The 17,536-nt window shown below is 42.4% G+C and overlaps 1 protein-coding gene across 2 annotated transcripts in view; it reads left to right on the top strand.

Annotated features, from left to right (window-relative positions):
• rasal3 (RAS protein activator like 3) overlaps positions 1-17,536 on the top strand; it is an 89,614-nt gene that overhangs the window by 35,553 nt on the left and 36,525 nt on the right. For both annotated transcript variants that reach the window (XM_039770422.1, XM_039770423.1), the window contains 3 exons: positions 7,417-7,463; positions 10,661-10,740; positions 15,099-15,237. In XM_039770422.1, coding sequence (XP_039626356.1) covers positions 7,417-7,463; positions 10,661-10,740; positions 15,099-15,237 — 266 coding nt within the window. The remainder of the gene's footprint in view (positions 1-7,416; positions 7,464-10,660; positions 10,741-15,098; positions 15,238-17,536) is intronic.

Raw genomic sequence — 17,536 nt, 5'->3', positions numbered from 1 at the left:
ATGAAACTCAAACCGATTATGACAGCAGCAATCCAAGCTGTGAGATTTGAGACAAGATTACTGTTCACATGGCCGACTGTACGTTACATGCTCAAGAGTAAGCTCAGCGCACAGCTTGGTCATATTACAACCAGAGGGCCGAACTCACAATGTGGTATACAAAGAGATCCTTAACAAATAATTATTGGCAGACTTTCCCTCAGTTTAAAAAGGTTTAATTTTCTTCTTAATAAAACTTTTAAGGCAGTACTTCGCCGCTGCGAAGCGCGGGTATTTTGCTAGTTATATACATATATTTAATTTTTTCTTAGTTCATTTTCATTTATTTTCTTTTGAGATGCGGGTGATTTAATAATAAGGGGGACCCCAAACCCCCACCTTAAAGTGAAGCATATCACTGAGAAGTGCTCTATGAACCGTTCGCGATATGGGATACTAGCAAACAAATGGAGAAGAAAATGGACATTTGAAAATAGTAAGGTGAAGTGTGTTTTTTTTTAAAATGTACAAATGGTAAGGTAATCCACAAAAAAGGATAATTGACAGTCCAGCTAATAACAAGCAGATTCTCAGACTTTTTTTTATATGATATACTTTTATTAATCTGTGAGGGAAAATTATCTTTTCGGATGACCTTTCGAGGTAAGAGTGCACTTTCTCTAGCACCCTGGATCAATTTTAAGGTTAAGGGCCTTGCTCAATGGCCCAACAGAGTAGGATCCCTTCTGGCAGTAATGGGACTTGATTCGGCAACCTTCACAGATCCTTAGCCTCAGAGCCACCACTCCGCCGTGGCCAATGTAAAGAATATGAACTTAAAATGTTGAAGAAAGGGATCTGACCTAGTAAGGGAGAAAGCAGGTGGCAAAATGGCAAAAGAGAATTTACACTTCTAAAAACTGAGACGTAGAGCAGAGCAGAGTAGAATGGCTCCATATTTTAAATATGGGCAACGAGAATGAAAGTTCTGTCTTTCTATGAAATGAGAAACGTTTTGAAAATTCCTTGTCATGGGATAGATAAAAGAGCTCCAAAAATGGAAAAGGTGAAAGAGATGTCCAAAGAATTGATAAGGTGGAAAAGACTCCTCAACAATTTTTTTTTTCAAAGAGAATGAAAACTACTAAAAATAGAGACAGGCAAAGGTATCCTACAGAAAAGGGTAAAATGGGATTTTTTTTTAAATTTGGTACAGATGAGTAATACTCTTTAAAAATAAGAAGAATGAAGAGGACTTTACAAAAATGGGAAACGTAGAGAGGATGTCCTAGGTCTTGAGCAGAACTGAGGTTATTGATCATAATTAGCCTGAAATGGAATGTGTCAAAATGTGGCCAGAAAAGGGGGTCTCCATAGGCAACGAGGAGGAATGACACCACAAGAAATGGGCAAGACAGATTGATGTACCTAAAAAAATAAAATGAGGCATCTCTAAAAACTGGGGCAACAAGAATAAACTGTTCTAAAACAATTAGTGCGTTGAAGGCACCACCAAAAAGAATTAGCAGGTAACATCGACTGCACATAGAAGTGGGAAAAGATGAAGAAGAAGAGGGACAGAGGGATAATTGTAGAAATTGTTCATTTGAAAGAGACTCCACTCCTGAACGTACAAGCATGTTGCATTCATTCCTTAAGATGGGACACCTCTAGTTGAGTTCTCTTAGAAATGTCAGCAGTTTTCTGTGACTAGTCCTCCTTATTTATTTTGTTTTATATTTTAGCTGGCTTAGTGGTTAAGGCTTTGGACTTCAGATCCAGACTTTGTTGGTTCCAGTTTGGCTACTGAGACTGTGTGACCACGAGCAAGTCACTTCACCTGCTTGTGCTTCTGTTTGAAAAAGAAATGTAATCAGTTGTATTTCAAATGTTGCCTTGGAGAAAAGCCTCAGACAAATCTTTCTATTATAAAAAAAAATCTTGGAAGGAAGGAGACGAGACGTGATTTTCTCGGAAACACACTTATATGTCCTGTGAGAAAGAGATTCAAACCAGGCCCGGGGCTGGAAATAAAGGACAAAGTGTAGAAGACAAAGTAGAACGTCGTAAAGAATTCAAAAACGTTGGCATGGTACACGTGCAGAGCAGGTCAGAGATAACAGAAGTACGAAACTTCGAAAGTCTCAAAAAAAGGAGAGTAAAGATCGCATTAACACAAACAAATGGAAATTATTTCTCGGTGAAATAACGGAATAGTGAAAAGAGATCAAATATATTGTTCGGATTTAAACTTTAAGTCGGAGACTTGTAGATTGTCAGATTGGTGTTGCCATCAGGGAAAAGTAGTGTTTCTTCCCAATGAAGAGGCGCATCGGTGAGAATTAAAAGATTCCAAAAATGTTGGCAAGGTAAATATGCAGAGCAGGTTTGAGATAATATAGGGTGGTCCAGATCTAATTAGGCAGTTCCAGATCATCTGGATGACTTTGATTTATGTGGGGATGATTCCAGTTCGGTGTGGAGACGATTCTTCATGTTGTCAATTTGCACACTTCTCGATGGTCCGGGATGTTTCGGGGTGACTTTCTATGTAATAAACTTAATAAGTTATAGCGTAATGAAAATTGCATAATCAGATCTGGACCACCCTATAGGTGTACGAAAATTTGAAAGTCTTAAAAAAAAGGAGAGTAAAGATTGCATTAGCGCAAACAAACGGAAATTATTACTCGTTGAAATGACAGAATAGTGAAAAGAGATCAAATATATTGTTCGGATTTAAACTTTAAGTCAGAGACTTGTAGATCAACTAATTGGTGTTGCCAGTGAGAATTAAAAGATTCCAAAAAATGTTGGCGCGATATGAAGTCCCGTGAGACAGAGACTTTTAATATGAAATTCTTTCAAGTCGTGCCCAACTTACAACTATTTTCAAACAAGACCTCGGCCATCTAATCTCAGTCGTGTAAATGCTTTTGTCCGACACCGCTCCTGCGCTCTCTGCTCTTATAAATTTGACGACAGTATTTGTAGGACTTGTGTTGAAGTGACATTTGGCATCTGTCAAGCGTTGTAAGCATACAACCGGTTTCATCGATAACTTCACATCCAGCTTTTGAGAGTTTAAACATTCATAAACACCAAAGTGTCCACTACTGAAATCGTCACCTGTCAATCTAAGATGTTTAAGAGGCATTGGCGGTTGTTCAAAGGTGTAAAATATTTGGCCATTTCGCTACACTTGAAAGCGACAACCGAACAATTCAGCGGCAGCCATCAACTCACATGCAGAACCATAGGTGAAGGGCTTAAGCATTTCACTCTTCTAGTGCTCCTGTGCAGTCTAATTATCTCCTGTACCGTCATCAGTCCACACCTTGAACCTGTCCAGTCATTCAATACATAAGACACAATGTTCCTCCGGATATCAAGGGTGAGCCTGATATGGCCGTGCAATATGTAACACAGAGAATGGAAAAGGCAGGCGGCATCTCCGGGCATGGAAACCACTCGGTAAGTGACAGTTCTTTGATCGATGGTGATCACCTCGATAGACATGTTAATGGGGGTACGGTTGGAACGATAAAGGAAATGGGTACCAGAACAATGTAAAGTAAGTCTAAAATACACAATAACTATAATCGTAATAAATGAACAATAAAACAGCGGAGAAGCTGTGGATTAAATAAAAAGGCTGCAGTTATCAGCAGGGAGACGTGAATCCCGTGGCGAAGCAAGGAAGGGAATGAAGAGACTGGAGCGACGGACGGCCTTATATAGGCAGGCAGCCAACAATGTGGGAGGTGTTGGGATGGGGGACCCAACGCTGCCTCACACGGTGACCGAGCTGCAGGCTATGGACGTATATATGTGCGTAAGTAGGATTCAGTTAGCGTTGGGAACCCGCGTACCAAATTTTTTGAAGATGGGCTAATAGGTAACAAAGACCGTTGGAAAGTTCAATATGACGGCCGACAGTGGCGTCATACCACTGAAATAAGTACGTACATCGGTTTTGGTTAGCGCAGGGTAGCCGCTTACCAAATTTCATGAAGATGGGGCCATAAATAAGAAAGTTTAACACAGCGGTGTTATGACCGTTATGCGTAGAATTTCGAAATGAAACCTGCTTAACTTTTATAGGTAACCTGTAAGAAATGAGCCTGCCAAATTTCAGCCTTCTACCTACACGGGAAGTTGGAGAATTAGTGATGAGTGAGTGAGTGAGTGAGTCAGGGCTTTGCCTTTTGTTAGTTTAGATTAATTAGAATTAGGTTGAATTAGAAAGGTTATTCCAAGCATTAAGATGAGTGACACCCACACAACTGATCAGTTCAGCCCTTCAATTGGTGTATCTTTTGATTTTCCACGGCCACGGCAACTGCTTTCAAAACAACTGACGAGGCAAGATGGAGCTTTATTCACCTCCTTCTTCCTGTCCCGTTCACAAGTCCTAATTGCTCTCAGGCTGTTTTAAGAGCCTGGCTAACTTGTCTCAGCCTCTCCTCCTGAACGCTGATTCTTGCTTTTTCACTCCTGAATCCCCTTGACCCTTCCTGCTACTCCCCCCTCTGCTCCATTATGCTCATACGTAAATCATTTATTGTTTGCCCAGCCCCAGAAAACTGAAAAACGTGGGGTCTTCTTGGAAGATTCTTATCATCACTCTAAGCAGTTAGTCCCACCCAGTCTGCCAGTCACTGAAGTTTTATCAAATAATCTTAGCTTACTTGTGGTTTATTTTCTTAAGACTTTTTGTTTTTGATTAATCGTAATAAAAAGAGAATGAATGCACTTATAAAAATATCTAAATATCATTTAGGGGCGGGACGGTGGCGCAGTGGTAGCGCTGCTGCCTCGCAGTTAGGAGACCCAGGTTCACTTCCTGGGTCCTCCCTGCGTGGAGTTTGCATGTTCTCCCCGTGTCTGCGTGGGTTTCCTCCGGGCGCTCTGGTTTCCTCCCACAATCCAAAGACATGCAAGTTAGGTGAATTGGCAATTCTAAATTGGCCCTGGTGTGTTTGTGTGTGTCCTGTGGTGGGTTGGCACCCTGCCCGGGATTGGTTCCTGCCTTGTGCCCTGTGTTGGCTGGGATTGGCTCCAGCAGACCCCCGTGTCCCTGTATTCGGATTCAGCGGGTTAGAAAATGGATGGATGGAAATATCATTTAGTACTAGGGTGCTTTAATAATAATAATAATTATTTATTTGTCACATACATAGTTATACAGGACTTTTTCACATACCCCTTAGGGTCAGGGTGCTGGGTCAGCCATTGTACTGTGAGCACCTGGAGCAACTGAAGGTTAAGGGCCCAGCAGAGAAGCATCTCTTTTGGCACTGACAAGGATTCGAACCGGCAACTTTCAGGATGCCAGCGCAGATCCTTAGCCTCAGAGCCACCACTCTGCCTTGTACCATGTGGCACAGTGGCACAGTGGGTAATGCTGCTGCCTCGTAGTTAGGAGACCTGTGGGTTCACTTCAAGGGTCCTCCCTGCGTGGAGTTTGCATGTTTTCCCCGTGTCTGCGTGGGTTTCCTCCCACAGTCCAAAGACATGCTGGTTAGGTGCATTGGCGATCCTACATTGTGCTTGGTGTGTGTTTGCCCTGTGGTGGGCTGGCACCCTGCCCAGGGTTTGCTTCCTGCCTTGCTCCCTGTGTTGGCTGGGATTGGCTCCAGCAGACCCCTGTGACCCTGTAGTTAGGATATAGCAGGTTGGATAATGGATGGATGGATGGGTAATGGATGGCTGGATGGATGTTGTACCGTGTCAGCCATTATGAATGTAGTGAGAAGTCAAGCAAAATGACACCTTTTATTGGCTAAAAGATTTCAATATACAAGTTTTCAAGGCAACTCAGGCCCCTTCTTCAGGCAAAATGTAATACAGAAACTGGAGTTCACTGTGTTTATATACTCACTAGGACAAGTAACAACATTGGTAAATCTTTAAGCGAGACATCTTAAATGTGAAAAATGTATCAACTCCTTCAGGCTAAGATTCATTTAACAAGAGAGAAAAACAATGTATGGTCAAGATCTTTGGATAAGATAACCGTCCAACAAAGTCTTTTGAAGTTTCTAATGAGTTTTTCCATACAATGTGGGTCTGTAGTCAGGTTGTCTGTGTCATTCTGAGAGATGTAAACCATCCTCATAACTGGCCATAAGACCCATGTCTCTATTCAAACCGTACTGTAATGTGTTAAATTTTAGCATGAGCTTAACTTCCCATTATTTTCTCTCTTGCTGTGTTCTGAAGTTGCCCATAAGCCCTGTGACTTTAAAGTCCCTCTCACAGTGTCCATGGCTGTTGAAGTGGGCCGCTACAGGGACATCTGTGTTGCCACGCTTAATGTGGACCCTGTGGAAATTCATTCTCTGGCAGAGTGTTTGTCCACTTTCTCCCACATAGAGTGCGGTGTCAGGACATTTCATGCAGAGAATTAGGTGGACCACATTAGATGATCTGCAGGAAAATGATCCCTTTATATGATGTTCTAGTAGGATCATTTTCCTGCAGATCATCTAATGTGGTCCACCTAATTCTTTGCATGAAATGTCCTGACACTGCACTCTATGTGAGAGAAACTGGGATTAATAAAGTATCTATCTATCTATCTATCTATCTATCTATCTATCTATCTATCTATCTATCTATCTATCTATCTATCTATCTATCCTTAATTCTGCATGAAATGTCCTGAAATGGGTCCCGGCCGTCCACCACAATGGTCAGTCAGTTATTGTCCAACCCGCTATATCCATAAACAGGGTCACGGGGGTCTGCTGAAGCCAATCCCAGCCAGGACAGGGTGCAAGGCAGGAACAAATTCCGGGCAGTGTGCCAGCCCACCGCAGGGCACACACACACACACCCACACACTAGGGACAAAGTAGGATCGCCAATGCACCTCACCTGCATGTCTTTGGACTGTGGAATGAAAATGGAGCACCCGGAGGAAACCCACGAAGACACAGGGCACCAAAATGGTAATTTAATGAAAATAAACCAGTCAGTTTATTTAGGTGACTTTATGGCAGACACCATCTTGGCTTGTTTGTGATTTGATGTTAATCATCTTCCATCCATCCATTATCCAACCCGCTATATCCTAACTACAGGGTCACGGGGGTCTGCTGGAGCCAATTCCAGCAAACACAGGGCACAAGGCAGGAAACAAACCCCGGGCAGGGCACCAGCCCACCGCAGGGCACACACACACACCTGGTACACACTAGGGACAAAGTAGGATCGCCAATGCACCTGACCTGCATGTCTTTGGACTGTGGGAGGAAACCGGAGGAAACCCACGAAGACACGGGGCACCACAATGGTCATTTATTTAAAATAAACTGGTCAGTTTATTTAGGTGACTTTATGGCAGACACCATCTTGGCTTGTTTATTATTTGATGTTAATCATCTTTAAATATAAAATAACATTCAGACTTTTTTTATTTTCATTTTGCAGATGGGCCCAGTGAAACTGTCAGCCAGCGGCCAATAGGAGGTGTTAAGGTAATTCACCATTCTTTGATTTACATTTCCAATTTGTGCTGTCGCGTTTTACAAAACACACAGATGTCTCGCTTACTTTCTCAAGTCATGCTGTCACCTGTTAAGAAAGGGAACAATCCTACTGCCCCATTAACTGGAAGAGTTGGCTCGGGGTGTAGTGTGCCACTTTGACCTGGCATCCATTGGGTATTGAAAGGTGTCCATGACCATAAGGACTTTAAGGAGTTGTTAAATGGCCGCATGCTTCAGGAGCTGCAGTGAGTTCAGATCTGAGGGATTAGTGGGGTGAAGGCTTACTGACCGGGAGAAAGGAAGCCATAGAAGGAAATGCATTTCAATACGCGAGAGGCAGGGACGTGGATAAGCCTACCAGACTAACAAGAGACGCGAGTTAGAACATTTTAAGTTTGTACTTTTATTTCCTTTCTTATTTTATGCTGTCTTTGTCAATGTGTTTCTTTTGGTTTAAATAAATCTTTATGTTTGAAGAGCTTACACTTTATTCATGATTAACTAGGGGGCTCTGCCCCCTGCTCGCTTCGCTCACCAACCCCTGTGTTCGGTTAACCGGATATACAATTTTAAAAACTTTTTTTTTTCTTTGCAATTGTTTCAATTTCAGTATTTGCACTTTTACTTTCAAGCTTCATTTAAAACAATATTTGGAGTTACCTTTTCTTTAAGATTGCATTGAATTTTGCGATTTTTTTTTTTTTTTTACCAAAAACAGAAAAATAAAATACCGTATACGCTCGCGGATAAGTTGGGACTTGATTTTACAGTATAATTTCTGGTCTTCTTATATAATACGCTACCGTGGCTGTCTGTTTGTCTGTCCAGGATTTTAAATCACCGGTAGCTCGCAAACCATTTGACCTATTGTCCTGAAATTTGGTACACATATACTACACGACGTCTACTATCCGCTTTTCGGGGTGAAATTTGACCTCCAAGGTTATCCCTCTTTTTTTATTTTTATTTTATTGTAGAATCAACTCTCTGCAGTGGCCAACAGGCGGCAGTGTGGCGCATGCGTACGGGGGCCGTTCTCATCACTTCTCCTATCTCTTCATATCTTAAACCATTCTTGAGGCAGATTGAAGACTTAAGTGCCAGCTTAAGTGAAAAATTAAGGAAAACGTACTAAGTAACTACTAAGTACTAAGTGAGAATCCTAAATCCAAAGAGGACTGTTTCATTTATGTTAGGTAGAATGCCCAGAGGGGACTGGGCGGTCTCATGGTCTGGAATCCCTACAGATTTTATTTTTTCTCCAGCCGTCTGGAGTTTTTGTTTTTCTGTCCCCCCTGGCCATTGAACCTTACTCTTATTCGATGTTAATGTTGATTTATTTTGTTTTATAATTATGTCTTTCATTTTTCTATTCTTTAATATGTAAAGCACTTTGAGCTACTGTTTGTATGAAAATGTGCTATATAAATAAATGTTGTTGTTGTTGTTGTAACTACAACAAAAACACGGACTAAATTAGTTTTAACATGAAAAGGTGGCGATAAAAGAAGAGAAGAAGTGGCCTGCTAGGGTGGAGAAAAGAAGAGCCGCTCAGAAAACAGCAAGCGTATCAACCTCTGAGCAAACGAATGATAAACGTACAGAGAAAGAGGATGAAAACTAGCAATGCTGAAGTCAAGTGTATTCACTGCATGTTATCGTGCAGTAAGCCGTTACTGATATTTTATAATGTCGGTCGTATAAGTTGAATGCAGAAAACTCACACTATTGGTCCAGGAGATTACGATATGCTAACGCCGACCTAAGAGAATGACCACGGAGCACACGGCCTTTTATTTCTATGTGGGTGTGCTCCTCACCTCTTTCGATTGTGACCACACGGTGATAACCAAACATTTCTGAAGCGACGTTTGCACTGATTTGTGTTTTTTTCATCTCACACCCTAATACACCTTTATCGTAAGAGCTTCCCTAATCTGCGATGGAGCGTTCGATCAGAAGAAAATGTGAAGCTGGCTTTAAATTAAATGTCGTTGAAGTGGCGAAAGAAATTGCTAACTGCGCTGCTGCAACAAAATTCGATGTGTCTGAGAAACTGGTGCGAGATTGGAGAAAGAAAGAAGAAAAAAAAACATTAAGTGTCACATTTTTGAACGGGCATATAAGTCGGGGTCTGATTTTATGATCGATTTTTCTGGTTTCAAAACCCGACTTATACATGAGAATATACGGTAATTTTCAGAGTTATACAAAAAGGCCCCTTAAAGGGAACAAGTAATGGGTTAGCAACGTTTAGCTTTTCTGCAGCAAAGGAAGTTCATTACACCTTGAAAGTCGATGCAGAGAGTACTTACTGTGGACAGGAGCTCCTTTTTTAACCTGGACCTGGGAATACTTCAAGATTGTCCCCTGGAAGAACTTCCGGGTCAGACGGAAACTCTCCCTGCCAGGATGCAACTCCCTCTAGTGGCACCCGTGGACCACAACAGGACTGCTCACCATATCTACAATTCCCATGGAGCCCTGCAGGAGTCCAAACAAGAGCCTGGCCAGAGGGACGCTGCCACCCAGTGTACTGGAGGGATACTTGGCTTTGTGAGACGGTCTCTCTTTGTCCTTCCACTCCAATGGCCTCCCAACCACAAAAGATGCCTCTAGCCAACCCAGTTAGGAGACCCGGTCTGTCCATACATTACTTTTACAATATATAAAAATACAGATTTAATTAAACATTAAATGTTAAAGGAGATTGCAGAAATGTTAATAAATTAAGAGGGGACAATATTGGCAATTGTCACAGCAGTGCAACGGTGAATATTCAATTATTATAAATAATATAAGACTACACCAAAACAGCTTGGAATCCTGCTGCTTCAAAGCGCTGCCATACACTGATCTGTGACTCTGTGAGGACTGATTTCCCATAGTCCACTTCTGCTGCGCCAAGTGCCAGCCCCTTGTGACCTTCTAACTAAAAGGATGGGTTAATGGCGCAAGGTAGTCAGGCATGTTGAGGTTACTATTACTACTACCTCGGTTACTATTGTTGCCTGGATAGGCCCCATTGTCCTGCAACCCAGCTTTGCATAAGGAAGTGGATCACTGACTAATAATTTAATTTACATAGTATTAATGTTATGTAATCTTAATATTGTGAAAATATTAACAGATGCACGATGGATTGGGCCAGTAATTTGTCTTTTTTTATTTTTTATATTTATCAGAGTAAGATCATCCGGAAGTTCAAACCATCACTCGGAAAAAGCTACAGCCATTCTCATGATGATATTGGATCAGGTGACAGGTAACAGCAGTCCTCCATTTTAGATTGAAGTCATGTGATGGCACCCAATGTTAAGGGCATTGTTTGTCCCTAACCATATGATTTAAGGGGTAAAATTACTCAATTTGTCTGTTGCCCCTGGTTAATACCCGATGCTGGACACACACAGCACTCCTGCTGTTAACTGGAAGCACAACAGTAGCTTTCAGAGGGTGGGTGAGTGGGTGAAAATTGAAAGAAAACCTCAACAGACAAACTGATTTATAATTTAGGATTCACTTAAGTAGGTAGGGTGGCACAGTGGCGCAGTTAGGAGACCTGTGGGTTCGCTTCCCGGGTCCTCCTGTCTGGGTGGGTTTCCTCCCACAGTCCAAAGATATGCAGGTTAGGTGCATTGGTAATTCTAAATTGTCCCTGGTGTGTGCTTGGTGTGTGTGTGCCCTGCGGTGGGCTGGCGCCCTGCCCGGGATATGTTCCTGCCTTGCACCCTGTGCTCCAGCAGACCCCCGTGACGTTGCGTTAGGATATAGCGGGTTGAGTAATAACTTAAGTGTGTTCATGCATTGTGTCTGAGGCTATTTTATAATCAAAGCAGGCTCTTTTATACTAAAGGAAAGTTTCTATCAAAGATGAATTCTTTAAAACCAGATTGTGGATCAATTAAATGAGTACCCCCATGGCAGAGGGCCTGGACTGTTCGATCACTTATCCTAACAGGGTTCAAAGTGTACAAATATTGTAAAAATAATTTTTATCCTTCACGCATAAGGCCTGCTTGCAATTATTGATGGGTGGGCATTCCTAGGGTGTGTTTGTATCATTTTATTCATTGATAGTTGATGGTATTATATTACTGTCATTGATCTCTGGGAGACAAACGAGTGAAATGCACGTCATTGCCCTGTGCCCACATGTCGGATTGAAACCTGGATGTAAATGTGCAGCACCTGTCAAGCATATTGGAAAGGTGTTTACCTGTACTATGAAATTTAAGTCACAAAGTTGCCAGTTCCATCCCCTTCAATAACTTCCTACATACTCCTCAGCAAGTCCCACAACGTGAAAGGCTTTAGTTGTAGAAATAAACATACAGCTCTTTTAAAACACTCATTTGAAAAGTCACCATCACAGGTTCAATTGCCGTTTTTCAGGTTTATCGAAGTTGGCTGGGTGCCCCCCAAATCTTTTTCTTCCACCATTCATGATCACGGGCATCCATTGGGGTGAAAGCCATTAGTTTTATATTATTTGATGCCACCCCCTCCAACTATGTCTTCTTCAGCCTCCCCTCAGTTCTTATCCCCTCTCCATTATAATTCACCTATTTAGGATTGGTTCACTTCAAAACTGGCATATCAAATGCCAACTTAATCCGCACCACTAATAACTGTCAAGAACCTTAGTGAGTCACCCCACTTGCCAGTCGTCACAATATAGAAAAATGGGAATGACTCTCTTTGGCAAGTTATGGCATGCCAGTAAATTCAACACACTGTAAATATGTCCCTTTTCTCCATGGTTACGTAGGTGTTTCTTATACAGATCTTCTTCTTCTTCTTCTTTCAGCTGCTCCCGTTAGGGGTTGCCACAGCGGATCATCTTCTTCCATATCTTTCTGTCCTCTACATCTTGTTCTGCCACCCCATCACCTGCATGTCCTCTCTCACCACATCCATAAACCATCTCTTAGGCCTTCCTCGTCTCCTCTTCCCTGGCAGCTCTATCCTTAGTACCCTTCTCCCAATATACCCCTCATCTCTCCTCTGCACATGTCCAAACCAACGCAATCTCACCTCTCTGACTTTGTCTCCCATCCTGAGCTGACCCTCTAATGTCCTCATTTCTAATCCTGTCCATCCTCGCCACACTCAATGCCAATCTTAGCATCTTTAACTCTGCCACCTCCAGTTCTGTCTCCTGTGCCACCATCTCCAGCCCATATAACATAGCTGGTCTCACTACCGTCATGTAGACCTTCCCTGTCACTCTTGCCGACACCCGTCTGTCACAAATCACTCCTGACACTCTTCTCCACCCACTCCACCCTGCCTGCACTCTCTTCTTCACTTCTCTCCCACAATCCCTATTACTCTGTACTGTTGATCCCAAGTATTTAAACTCATCCACCTTCGCTAACTCTACTCCCTCATTCTCACCACTCCTCAGACCTCCCTCTCATTCACACACATGTATTCTGTTGTGGTGGTCCTACTGACCTTCATTCCTCCCCTCTCCTCTCATATCTCCACCTCTCCAACCTTCTCCCTACTATCGCTAAAGATCACAATGTCATCAGCACACATCACAGTCCACGGGGACTCCTGTCTAATGTCATCTGTCAACCCGTCCATCATCAATGCAAATAAGAAGGGCTCAGAGCCGATCCCTGATGTAATCCCACCTCCATCAATCCTATCGCAGACCTCTCACAACTCTTACGTACTTCTCTGCCACTCCCGACTTCCTCATACAATATCACAGCTCCTCTCAGTCACCCTGTCATCTGCTTTCTCCAGGTCCACAAAGACGCAATGCAACTCTTTCTGGCCTTCTCTAAACGTCTCCAACACCCTCATAGCAAACATCACATCTGTGGTGCGCTTTCTTAGCATGAAACCATCCTGCTGCTCACTAATCATCACCTCACTTCTTAAAATGTTATGTTCACAAGTTCTAATACTTTTGACTAGAACCAAAATTTATTTCATTTGATTCATTAAGTTCTATATGGAATCTTTTATGGTGAGGATGATTCCCCAAAAAATGTTATGCTATAAATTAGTGACCGTGTCTTTAGACCCGGGTTATATTGAACCTCAAATGTAATTTGAATTAATGTGTTTAACAAAAGCACAAATACAAATGATTTCTGTGTGCAAAATCGGATTCTTTATTATCAGGACAGATTAAAGACTTATTTGTGCAGTAAAAGAAATCATTTTTTCACTTCCCATGGGGATGTTGTGTACTGTAAAATATCAATAACTAGCAGGAGTACCCGTCGTTGCCCGCGATCTATAACCGGTGAATTTCCCAAATGAAAGAAACAGAACAAAAATTTTTCGTATTGACATTTTATTGTAAGTTCCTCCACTCTGGATTCTGTCTGCTGTGGCGTTTAAGACCCCCTTGAAATAGACTTTCTTCTGGCATCTGAAGTGGACCTTCCAATTCTATGTCTTTTTTTCGGTGGCATGGGTATATTAGCGAAAAGCAGGACAATTATAATGTGTTACATGGTATTACGTACGGAATAAGCACCACAGTGAGATGAATTTACGTTATTTACAATACGTCAGAAAGCGAACAAATAGCACCAGTCAGTCAGAAAGAGCAACACTGAAATCGTACTGCGAGCAAATAGCACTACAAATACGGAAAGCCAGTGAGAAAGAGTAGCACTGGGAAAAATGGTGGGGAGGGGTGTTCTGTTTGTAAGGAGCATCTGTGTTGAACCGTGATGCCATCTAACGGACATTGGCGATGGTAACTACAGAGAGAAGTGACACACAACCGGTGCTGCGTTTGGGGAAAATGGTGGGGGCAGGATGCTGTCTTTTTAAGGCGAGTCTCTGTTCAAACGTGCTTTTATATAACGGACATTGGCGAAAGAAATACAGCACTGTCTGTGCGTGTGGGAGTGTGACGTGCGGAAACGTGGGTGTGTCAGCCGGTCACGCGCACTGGGTCGTTCACGTTTGACATCCATATGGCAGTTCCCCTTCGCCCGATCAAAGCAGTTGGCCTTCTCATACTTGGACACTTCCGCCATCTCTTGGCAATCTAAAGAAACATGGGTAAAGAGCGACGCACGGAGACCAAAGCTTCCGCTAAATGGCGCCGCCGTGAACGTCTGTTGCAATGTGCAGCCATCTTGTCGATGATAAGTACGGGGACGTGTGCCGAACATTGTGTCAGTGAAAAGGTGCCCTGTGGGTCATCACGAACATACCCCATGACCTTCTCCTGGTCATAAAGGAGCCCCATCCCCAGTTTGGTGCCAACTGGACGCGTGGTGCAGATTTGTATGGCGGACAAACAAACATAAATACACACATACATACATACATTGACTGTGCTTTATGGATTATAGATGAAATATACAAATATACATAATGCACAAGCCACAGAGTAAAGAATATAAAGATGATATCAAAAGGTTAGGACAACAAATGTTTGCACCAGGGTGCCATTGGGATATGGATGTTACTGCTGGGTTTAATAATGCAAACTGCTATAGAAGGTGAGGTTTACTTTAATCAAATGGATAATCATATTGAGATGCCAAACAATGAGCCATCTTGACTGCATATCTCATTTAAGAAGTTTCTGCTTAATTCATGTCAACTTCTGCTTTGTCTCTTTTGTATTTGCCACAGTTCTATGAGACCCCATGGCTCCCAGGAGTCTTTGTCCATCTCCATGGCTATGGCAGAAAGTCTGGACCTGAGTGGTGAAAAGAATCTTATCATCCGGCCCCTCCACAGCAGCATCCTGGGAGAAAAATACTGCTTCGAGGTGAGGAGCATCAAGGCACACGTTACGCAGATACATTTGTCTAGACATCATCCTCCACCCGAAAAAACGTTGGCTTTGATTGGACACTAGAGAATTGGGGGGCTCTGGTCCTCCATTGTCGTCTCATGACTTAGATAGATAGATAGATAGATAGATAGATAGATAGATAGATAGATAGATAGATAGATAGATAGATCTGAAAGGCACTATATAATACATAGATAGATAGATAGATAGATAGATAGATAGATAGATAGATAGATAGATAGATAGATAGATAGATAGATAGATAGACACTTTATTAATCCCAAGGGGAAATTCACATAATCCAGCAGCAGTATACTGATACAAAAAAACAATATTAAATTAAAGAGTAATAAAAATGCTGGTAAAAACAGGCAATAACTGAATAATGTTAGCATTTACTCCCCCGGTTGGAATTGAAGAGTCGCATAGTGTGGGAGGAAGAACGATTAAGTTCCTCAGTTAAGAGTTAACTGAGGCAGAGCAGGCTCTGCGAGACTTTAGCCACTTCACTCGGCACAAAGCTAAGTTCATGCAATTTGATGTTTTACTTTTGGCCAAGGAAATGACTCTTGCCAGATTATGCTGGCTTGACTGAGAATATACCCAAAAAGAAATGACCAATGTGTCACACTAAGCCAAATAAATACCCTCAATGCTGTTCTGATATTTATTTTAACTTGGAAAACATTACTGATAAAGACTTAAAGACACAAATATACAGAATTTGTTTGGATCACAGGGCAGGGGCAGAGTTTCACAAGAGTTAAGGCTGTCTAGTGATTTATGTTCAAAATCTATCATGGTCCTGGGTCCTCCCTGTGTGGAGTTTGCATGTTCTCCCCGTGTCTGCGTGGGTTTCCTCCCACAGTCCAAAGACGTGCAGGTTAGGTGCCTTGGCGATCCTAACTTGCCTTTGGTGTGTGTGCCCTGCAGTGGGCTGGCGCCCTGCCCAGGGTTTGTTTCCTGCCTTGCGCCCTGTGTTGGCTGGTATTGGCTCGAGATGTTTTGTCGTGTAGTGGGTACGGCAACGCTCTGTACCAATGCCTGCTCCATGACTTGACTTAACTTGACTTGTAGCTAAAGTGGCAAAAAAGGCACTTCCATATTTGTCATTTGAAAAAGCTTAGTTTTGCATAATACAGTAAATTGACACCAAACTACTGTATCATACATCAGCTAAAAAGCAACCAGTAATTACAATAAAATAAACTGAAATAGGACAGCACGGTGGTGCAGTGGTAGCGCTGCTGCCTCGCAGTTAGGAGACCTGTGGGTTCGCTTCCCAGGTCCTCCCTGCGTGGAATTTGCATGTTCCCCTCGTGTTTCCTCCCACAGTCCAAAGACATGCAGGTTAGGTGCCTTGGCGATCCTAACTTGCCCTTGGTGTGTGTGCCCTGCAGTGGGCTGGCACCCTGCCCAGGGTTTATTTCCTGCCTTGCGCCCTGTGCTGGCTGGGATTGGCACCAGCAGACCCCCATGACCCTGTAGTTAGGATGTAGCGGGTTGGATAATGGATGGATGGATATATCATGATCATAATCTGCGGGTTTACCTCACATGCATTGATTAACTGCTGCTGATGTGGATCATTTTGTCTGCGCTTAAATTCCAAACAGAGAAACCTTTCCTAAATTAGGGTACAAAGTCATTAAACACAAGTCTCACAGAACTCGTTTAAAAGATTCAGCAAACTGGGACACGAAAGATTCAAAATATTGTTTTTTACAGAAGTTCTGAAATAAAAGTGAAACTAATGAAATAGCAACAAGTCAAAGAAAAAAAAAATCTTACAAGTGTGTATCCGGAAAACCAAACCCGGAGGTTGGCGAGCGAAGTGAGCAGGGGGCGGAGCCATCTAGTTTTTTCAAAAAAAAATAAGCAAAAAATGAATCAGAAGTAAAGCAAATCCTTACGGCCACCGTAGGCTAATGAAGCAGCATTTGAGCCCCTGTCTGTGCAGCAGCTCCCGTGACGTGAATTATTTTTGTATTTTCTAGCATACCATATTAGATTTTGCTCTTTATTTTTTTCTTTTATACTTTGTGAAGCACTAGAGGGTGATGCAGCACCTCAAACCCCAGACATAACCTCACAGACACAAATCCCCAGGTGCAAATACAAGGTTTATTATAATGAAACATCTAACAGTTCGCTTCTTTGTAATAAAAAACCCAAGCACAACTCCCTTCTCCCTTTTGTCGTTCTTCTTACAAACCGCCGCTTCTCCCAAGTGAGCTTTGTCCTTCTTCCACCGACTCCAACTTGATTATTG

Source organism: Polypterus senegalus, chromosome 12 (genome assembly GCF_016835505.1).
Source record: "Polypterus senegalus isolate Bchr_013 chromosome 12, ASM1683550v1, whole genome shotgun sequence".
NCBI lineage: Eukaryota > Metazoa > Chordata > Cladistia > Polypteriformes > Polypteridae > Polypterus > Polypterus senegalus.
Note: the sequence above shows the minus strand (reverse complement) of the source record. Positions and strands in the feature narration are given on the sequence as shown.